The sequence below is a fragment of the Marmota marmota genome, unplaced genomic scaffold (assembly GCF_001458135.2).
Source record: "Marmota marmota marmota unplaced genomic scaffold, marMar, whole genome shotgun sequence".
Classification (NCBI taxonomy): domain Eukaryota; kingdom Metazoa; phylum Chordata; class Mammalia; order Rodentia; family Sciuridae; genus Marmota; species Marmota marmota.
Window position 1 is genome coordinate 13,194,038 of NW_026000068.1, and position 9,798 is coordinate 13,203,835.

The following is a 9,798-nucleotide window of genomic DNA, read 5'->3' on the forward strand; positions in this document are numbered from 1 at the left end:
TGAATGGGGGTAATGCCACCTTGTTTGTCTAAGCCAGAATCAATGGGGACAAAGAGAAGTAAGAGTCCTGAGAGGGGCACTAACAAGGTTTTGATCAGTGTGGTCAGTTAGCACACTGCAAAGAGCACAACTAAAGAATGCTCCTAAACCACAACTTTGGTTATTTTGATAATAATTTTTAAAAAGAGCATATCACCAGAACTTCATAGATAATCACATATTATTTTCATTCTCTCATTGGCTCCTCGTATCCTGAGTTTTCTAGGGGAAAATGCCTTATGACAATTTTAAACTCCTTGGTTAATTAGCAAGATAAATTCACAATGTGGAAAATGGTACCTGATGATGGTAATGAATTAGTCCCAGGTACCACTGTGGTCCAGAGCTCAGTGCTTCACTGTAAATGACAGCATTTGCTGCAGCTCTGCATGAGACACACAAGATGTGAACATTTTTTTCTGAATTAGAAAACTGGAACTAAGCTAATTTAAGTATCTTTTTAAGATCTTTAAGGTATTATTATTTAGTGCATGAGACATTCAGTTGTTTTATGAAAATAAATAACATAAAATTATACAATATAAATTACCTAACATTATAAAACACACCTTTTATATGGCATAATGTTATTATAATATTTATTATATAGGGAGAACAACATCAAACTTTACCATAACTTAGTTTGAGACAGGATGAACTTGGAAAGAAAAGTTTAATGGGTCAGGCTGCCGCTGCCCGGCTGGCTGGGCAAAATAAGGCATTTGTAAATTGCTGTCATTAAAATGTGAGTAAAGAAAATAAACTATACAGGAAAATATGGACAAAACATGACCTATGTTTAGTAGCTGGATGACAGCTTTTATATAACTTGGAGCAGCAAAGCATATTTTGCTATTTTACTCCAAAGAAAAGGGAGGAAGGAGCATTCACATATCAGCAAAAACAATAGTCCTTTCTAACATCACTAACCTACAGGGGAAAAATAGAAAAGAGACTCAGTCCTACCTGGGCTGAAGCAAAAGCAAGAGACAGAACTTGGTTAACTGGGCATGTTTTCAGTGGGATGTAGAGAATACAAAATAAAAAGATTATATTGAAGCTAAATCAGATTAAAAAAAATTATTTACTCTGGAAAGTGGTGGAATTTTTAATGAAGAAATTACCCTCTGCTTCATAGGATCTTTGATGTGCTTTCCTACTTGGAATTATGGGTTTTGCTATCTCCTCAGGAGAAAGAAGGAAGGAAGTGTGTCCCATCTGATGCCCCGATTTTCTACTGCATTTTTGAGTCTACAGCTGTTGATGGAGACAGAACATCCATCCCCCAGGAATGACACGGCCAAACCTTACCACAAGCTGCAGCACACCATTCTTCCAGGGTTCCCTGTGGGATTCAGTCCCAGATACCTACCGACCCTATAGACTGGGATCCTGTTCCCTGCTGTACCCAGGGCTTTCCCACTAAAGATCCTTCCATTGCTGGAATATGCCTCTCTTTCCCCCAGAATGTCCATCACTTCTTTGCTGATTTGCAAATGTTTACTAACATCAGCCCCCCCAGTGACACCTTCCCCAGATGCCCCACAGGGACAATTCATTACCTCTCTGATCTGCCCCTTAGCTCACCAACATGTAGGATGCACTGCAGGATGTCCCCACACACCAAGGCTCCTCTGCTATCCATCTGGCACATAGAAGGTGCTCCATAAATTTCTTAGATTGGAAATGAATGATTCAAAACAGACAGGCTGAGTGCATTTTCTAAATTTTTATAATATTGGAAAAGATTTGAAAATAATAATTTCCAACTCATTTCCTTATCATAAATGTTCTTGGCATTGAAGGCAGCTTGAGTTTGAATTATGACATTAACAGTTGAAAAGATAATAGTTTATATCATCATAAATCATATAGCATGTTATTAACATTTTTAATTATTTTATAGCAATGAGCTCAATTTTCTAAATGCACGTGTCCACACTTGAATTTCTATGCAATCTTTTCAGGAATGGTCCTTTTTTTTTTTAAGTGGAAATTCTGCTAGATTCTTCTTCCAGTGTTGATTTGAATTGAGTGCTGGTATGCATGTGTTTGTGTTCTAGGAGGTAGGAGCCATGGAGACAGTGAGTGGGTGTACAGGTTACAGACAGAAGGTAAACCCAAAGGGCAAGGTCCTTGGATGGAAGGAGGCTTCCATTCAGTTGCCCTTTCTATTAGGAGCTCTCATATCCAGAGGTCTCCACCTTACACCCCATTCAATGCAGCAGAGAGGGATTCTCATCCTCTGCCCCTTCTTGTTTTCAAGTAAGTTGATGTGGATACAAAGGTGCACACTAATTCAAAGGCAGGATAGTAACATGCTGTAGCACTTGTGTCTAAAGTCTTAGTCCAGTGTTTTAATATTGTTTAATATTTATTTTATTCATTTATTTATATGTGGTGCTAAGAATTGAAGCCAGTGCCTCACATATGCGTGGCAAGTGCTCTATCACTGAGCCATAACCCCAACCTCTTAGACCTGTGTTTTTAAAACAATGCTCTATATTGTACTGTCAGTAGTAGCTAGAATTATTCTCCATTAGATGATGAGCTGTTATGACTTGCCTTAATGATTAAACCATCCAGGAAGCCACCAGGACTGTACTCATTTAACATCAGCTTAAAACAAGCAAAACCCTCACAGTTTGGCAACAGAATGCTCAACATTCTCACCCTCTAGATCTAGATGTGCCTCTAACTAATGTTGGAATTTCATTCTTTCATGACTTTGTGATTCATTCTTCACTTTTCTGCAAATTTTCATACCTTCTCATCTGTGACAAAGATTTTCAACTGGAAAAATATATTTTTAAGAAGTGGGAGAATTTGCTATGTGGGAATCACAATTCTACCTATTCTATTGTCAACCTAAATGGAACATAAAGCATTATGGTACATCACCTATATTTCATATATTTTAAAATCTAATTAATTGCTTCAAACAGCCAGCATGTTCAACTCATGTTTCTGAGGGAAGTATGCCCATCTGCCCTCTCATCTCTTGTCACTACCCATTAAAATGTGCCAGTTACCTCCAATAGGAGATCCAAAGGTGGAAAGTCCCAGGTACCACTAGTTAGCAACCTGTTCCTGGGGAGTCAATAGCTGCATTTATCTTTTCCTCTTTTTCATTTTAAAAAATACTTATTGAGTCATCTAGAGAAAGACTTCTCACAGCTGGCAAACATACTTTTTAGGACTTCATTAGACCAAGTAATAGGAATATATTTAAATGATTAGGAAGATACATACGGTTTTTCAAAAGGAAAAATCTAATTAAGATGGTGCTCAGATAATTCAAGACACTAATTAATGGAACTAACTGTGATGGGTCTATTAAAGGTCTGTGCCAATGCGAGGCAGCATTATCTTTGAGTTAGTATTATTATAACACGTATATGGTGCAATGTTCTGGGGAGCTTTGAGAATTGGAATTAGTCAGCCTTGCCATTTAATATGAACTGGAATAAAACCATATTATTTTGCTCCTATTTATTTTTTGAGATGCTCTCTGTGCCGTTCCTAGAACTTGCATTGCTGGCGACCAGTTGTTTTTCATCACATTAAAAAGCCGCACTGAATCCTGCCAACAGCAAGAGGCACAAGGAGCCCCAGCCCTGAGTGCCACAGCAGCGCCTGTTCTGTACCCTCGATGGGCACTTGGGAGTCTTCCCACAGCACTCTAAACCGCTTCCCCATTCGTACTGTGTCAGAAAAATTACACGTGCAGCAGGAAATTTGGTAAAAATATATTTAAAAGAAGCAAGAAAAAATAGTTTCGACTTAAGGATAACTTTCATCATTCTTTTAACCCAATAGAGTTAAATTATATGTATAATGATTTCAAGTACTAACTTATAAAAGATGTGACAAATCAGAAAACAAAGAACAAGAAGACTCTCTCTTTTTTTTTCAGAAAAATGTATTTGCAATTCAAATGTTCATATAAAAAGCATAAATTTTAAAAAGTTCATAGATGTGTGTTTTTTAGAAGTGCTATGGTTTCTCCATTCATTGCAATTACATTCCGAAATGTGCAGGGTGGTCCGCACTGCATCATCAAATGTGTTTGTCACACTGAAGTCACTCTCATCACAACCTCTCCCGAGCTGTTATCTTCTGACAAATCCTCCTGGGGCCTCATCCGGTTGAAGAGATGCAAGAGCACGTAGCCACACTGGAACCTTGGCGAGGTGAGCTGCGTTGGGTGGACCAAGTTTCTGCTCCGCAGAGCCGTCAGTGGCAACCATAAAGTCCTACTCGTGGAAGACTCTCCCCGGCTGCTCTCTTCAATGTCTGTGGCTTTGTCATAATTTAACACATCCCAGTGCAAATTCACAGCTCTCCAGCGTTTAAACACTCTGTAAACTGCAGCTCCTTCATGGACAATGAGACCTGAAATCCAAGGGGTAAAAAAATAAGATGTCCTGATCAAAAGTTGGGAATCTTACTTTGTATTAAAAAGAGGGATTCAAGAAATAGTCCATTCTGTGTTATTCATCCCCATCAAAATACAATATTCTGACTATGCCAATATTATGACTCCTGACAAGCTACCACCCATATCAGACAGAAATAATCAATATTCGAAAAGTAACTACCATGTAGAGTTAAGCAGCCCTGGGTATAATTTACTTGCTCCATTGAGGCAAGAGAACACACCTTGGGCACTTAACATTTCTTTAGAAGAATCATTAAATTTGTTTATTGATTCAACATTGTGTCCATTGTGTGCCACGCAATATGTTAGGGGGCTTGCACCCAACTGACAAATTAGGAAAGAGACAGTTACGAAGGTCACTACCATCTCCCCAGTGTCTAAAACAGTGCCTCACACACAGTAGACACAGTATACCCTTTTTGTTATTTGTCCTTTCCTCAACAATGCAACAAAAGTTTATTGAACAGCTAGTTGAGCTTTATGTATATTATCCTATTTAGTTCTCACACAGCCTTGTGAAGGAAACACTAGCATTTCCCTCGCTTCACAAGCAAGGGAACCAAAGCCCAGGGATGCAGGGGGCCTTGCCCAAGCACACACAACCAGAAGTGTTGGAGCAGGGAGGCAAACACAGGCAGGCTGACTCCACAGTCCTGGGTCTTGGCTGCTGGGAAGTGAGACTGATGGCTACATGTTCCTGAGGCAGACTTTCAGGATAACGCACAAGGTCATAAGAGAATCTCAGGGACCACAAACCAGTGACCCATGAGTTCAATACTGCTCACTGTGTGTGGAACCATCCTACCGCCCTCTCCACACCCAGCACACAGCCTGACTTTTGCACATTTACTGTTCAGCATGTAGCCCCAAAGTTGTCAAGCTTGTGACTCCTCTTGAAGAAAAGGAGTACCTGGAACAAACGTCCGTCCCTTCAGATAGAGAAGTGGGGAAGGTCTCTTCTCTTTGAGGAAACTGAAATTCCACTGAAAGTCAGTCGAGAGGTCAACTAAGAGTCTGTTTTTAGGGGGAGTGTGGCCTGTGAGAGGAGCACCATCCTCCACCTAATGAGCACTGCAACCTCCTGGCATTCAGAGCCCTGGGTACCTGCCCCAGAGAAACTTCCATAAACGTGAATAAGGGAGCATGTGAATAAGGTGCACGCCTGTAATCCCAAGGGCTTGGGAGGCTGAGGCAGGAGGATCCAAGTTCAAAGCCAGCCTCAGCAACTTAGGGAGGTCCTAAGCAACTCAGCAAGACCCAGTATCAAACTAAAATATAAAAAAGGGCTGGGGATGTGGCTCAGAGGTAAAGAATCCATGGGTTCAATCTGCAGTACCAAAAAAAAAAAAAAAAATTACTGCATGATTATCTGTATTTGAAGAAAACAATGGCAAGCAATTGCAGAACATGAATCCAATGAATGACAGCAATGAAATAAAGGGTACAGAGTTGTACCCAAAAACATGGATGAGTCTCAAAACCATAATAAAAGTCATGATGAGAAAATGAAAGTTTCTGAAAGAAATGATTCTACTTTTTTCTGGAGACACACACACATACACACACACACACACACACACACACACACACACACATGGTGAATGTATAAATGTACACATGAGAAAAACAAGCACTAAATTCATGATAATGGGAAGGAAGAGAAAGAAACAAGATTGAGAGCTGGCTTCAAGGAAGGCTTTCAACTGTATCCCAAATGTTGCAAATTTTTAATAAAGTGATTGGATACAGATGTTGCAAGTATTATTCTGTATATTTTTGTGCCAGTAGGATTCAAAAATTACAATTATTTCAAAAATTACAAATAATTAGGAAAATTAATCTGAAATGGATTGAGGAATTTGGGGAAACAAAGGAGGCTGTTGTACTATACATGAAGACTGGAGTAGCAGTAAGCAGAGTACAGAGGGACAAAGGAATGAACTCAGAGGAAAAATGGGTAGCAACTGTAATGGAGGAAGGAGGAAAAACTCAGTCCCATATCTCCAAGGCTAGAGGAATGGCTAATTGAAAAAACGGTAGTGATCTTCCCATATATACAAGGAGCGTCTGAATTGTGTTTTTGTTCGAGAGAACAAGTTTTGGTCAGCTAAAATAATGTCAGGGAGGTGACGGAGATAGCCACACCTTGAAATATCAGGATTTTACCTACCCAATCTCAGAATTCAAGTTTTACATTGCTCCTTTACCAGAAGATAATCTGATACATGTGACTTCAAAGCTTCCAAACATATTAAGTTAACATAGGACTAAAAACTGTACATGATCTAATAAGCAAAAATCCATTCAGCCCAATTATTGAACACTGCCAGGTACAGCAGATGTAAACTGCTGTCAATCATAACAATTTTGGAAAACTGTTTTGACCAAATTCTTTTTCCAAAGAAATAGTCAATGTTGACCTAATTGACCAGAGGTTTTCAGGAAACATGAGTTAGGACTACTAGATTTTAGTTGGTGATTTTACTATTAGCTTTCTAAATTCTCCATGGCCATAATTTAACCTTGCTAGATCTCTTTTTCCCCTTTGAAAGCAACTGGAAATACCTAATTTTTACATTCAGCAGGAGAGTGTTAAGATAAATTGGAATTCATCAACTATAAAGCCCCCAGATTTCCTCTGAGATGGTACTATATAACTACAAGACACTATTATCAATTAAAAATCAATAGTGAATCTATGCAGTGAGGGATATTCATTCACACTAATCATGAGGCATTTACAGACTGAGACAGGTTGATTGTGACTAAGTGCAGTGAGAAGCGGGGTGGGGGTGGCTTCACCAGTAGAAACTACTCTTTCTCAGGATCCTCTTCCTTTTTTATTGATTTCTTTTGAAAGGCCAGGAATCAGGTGGTTTACTAGAGTTTAAACTCACTTACTGGGACTATATTTATTCCTGGTATTTCTTTTCTATATGCATAAATCCACCCAATGTGCAGACACAAGCCCCACAGTTCTTTCTAGAACATTCTGAACAGAATTTAACCAAGGAAAACTACTTGAAGTTCTCCTGAGGACACACACAGTCCTCTTGAATTTCCAACTCCACAGGCAGCTTCTTAATCGCATTAAGTTATGAGTGATGTTTAGATTTCATTTTGCTCTCATGGGCACAGAGAATCACTCCTTGCCCTCTGCAAGCTTAGATTTACCAGAAATATAATGAACTCCATCCACCCTCTACACTGCATTTCACCCCTTTCTTCTTTGTGCTCTGGAGTTGTGGCAAATGCCTTTTATACTAGCAGTTACGAGAGGACATGATTACGATAAATCTAGGGGTAAGGCTTAATTCAAGTCTATTTCCCATGTTGAAAATCCAGCCTTTAGTTTTTATTTTATTTTATTTTATTTTTGACACTGGGTATTCAATCCCAGAGTGCCTAGAAAACCCAGCCTTTAAAAAACATACGAGTATGCTTTCTTACTGATAATCAAATGAATTTGTCACCTGGACATTTCAGATCATCTGAGAATAGGATTGGATTTGCTTTGTCATCTGAGTCACTAAGTCTGCAGGGAAAAGAAATGACAATTTCTGTAAAATGTAAAGGCAAAATATTTTAGATACTAGCTACACTAAATGGCACAGATGTCCACAAAGTGTGATTTATAGGAATTTGGGGTCTGGAGAGTCCTGGAGTATTTCTGTATCGCAAGAGGGGAGGGATTGGTGTTTAACTGAAACATATCCTGTTTGGTGTGCAAAGGAACATTTTTCTTAGGGAATAATCTTGAAAAACAAAGCAGGCCTAAATAGTTTCTGGTTTTAATAAAATTTTAAAAAGGTATAAGTGATTCCTAGTGGAGTTGGGAAGGGGAACATGGGAGGATTAGACAAACTCTAGATAGGGCAAAGAAGTGGGAGGGGAAGGGAGGGGGCAGGAGGATAAAAAAGATGGTATGATGAGATGGACATCATTCCCTAAGTACATTTATGAAGACACGAGTGGGGTGTGAATATACTTTGTATACAATCAGAGATATGAAAAATTGTGCTGTATATGTGTAATATGAATTGTAATGCATTCCCACTGTCATATATAACAAATTTTTTTAAAAAAGATATAAGTGAAACATATTCAAAATTTTAAATGGTGTGTTTGTTTTGAAATTCTATCAATAGGTAAGAATTAATTACCCAAAGAAATGAGGTGAAGATCAAGGTACATAAGGTCACCTGCTCACACACCTGTAGGTATACACATGCACACACACACACACACACAGGCACACATACACACAAACACACACACAAACACACACACACACACACACCTGATTTGTCTGTCTACTTCAACATCTGAACAAAGGTTGAAAAATTTATGGTCAAATAAGTTTTATCTTATATTAACAATCAAACCACTAGTCAAACATTGCCATTCCTTGTGTCACCAGTCTCAGCCTTGGTTGGGATAGCTGTAATTATTTTTCAAAAATTATAAGCTAAATTTTCATCAGGGGTAAATTTGTTTCGAGAACTGTCCTAAGAGTTTTACATGCTTGATTTTCATTTAATCTAGACAGCAACTCTACAAATAGATGCTATAACTATCAGGGAACAATTTGAGGAAACTGAGACCTAAAGAGATTTAACCATTTTTAGATCACAAAGGTGCTAAAATCAGACTCAAATTCGTCTCAGTATAAACCCTGAGTACCTCAGTCTTATCCATGGTAAACTTCCAGTGTATGGCGGTCTCTTCTAGTTGTAGAATGACCAACTAAGAGATCAATGTGGACTAACTATCTCAGTGTTCCCCTGGTATTCCCATGATGAAACCTTAATCCCCCAATGTGACAGTATTTGGAGGTGGCCTTTGGGAAGTAAGCAGAGTTACGTGAGGTCATGAGGATGGGGTCATCATGGTGAGATAAATACCCTTATAAAAAGAAGACGAGACATAAAAGAGGCCTCTCCCCCTCCCTTTCTGTGTGTGCACACACCAAGGCAACATGAAGGCACAATGAGAAGACAGGAGCTGACAGCAGGCAAAGACAAAGGCCCTCATCAGACACCAACTGTGCCAACACGGTGTATTTCCCAGCTCCCAGAACCACAAGAAAGAGAAATTGTTGCTTAAGCCACTCAGGCTATAGATTTTGTTAAAGCCACCTACACTGACCATAAGAGACCTTATAGATAACCCCCGCCCCATTCTCATTTAAAACATAAGTAGATTAAGTCCCGGAGGCTGCAGTTTGAGCCAAATTATACAATTAGTGCCATCTTCAATATCCTTGTGTGTCATTGACACTGTTAGATGCAGAAGATGCCAATGAAACAGCCCTCCCC

At 39.1% G+C, this 9,798-nt stretch overlaps 1 protein-coding gene across 1 annotated transcript in view; it reads right to left on the reverse strand.

Annotated features, from left to right (window-relative positions):
* Positions 1-3,775: 3,775 nt before the first annotated feature.
* Positions 3,776-9,798, reverse strand: part of Marchf11 (membrane associated ring-CH-type finger 11) — a 113,607-nt gene continuing 107,584 nt past the window's right edge. Inside the window, exon 4 of the mRNA XM_015490401.2 lies at positions 3,776-4,434. Within this exon, the coding sequence (XP_015345887.2) occupies positions 4,112-4,434 (323 nt within the window). The 3' untranslated portion in view covers positions 3,776-4,111. The remainder of the gene's footprint in view (positions 4,435-9,798) is intronic.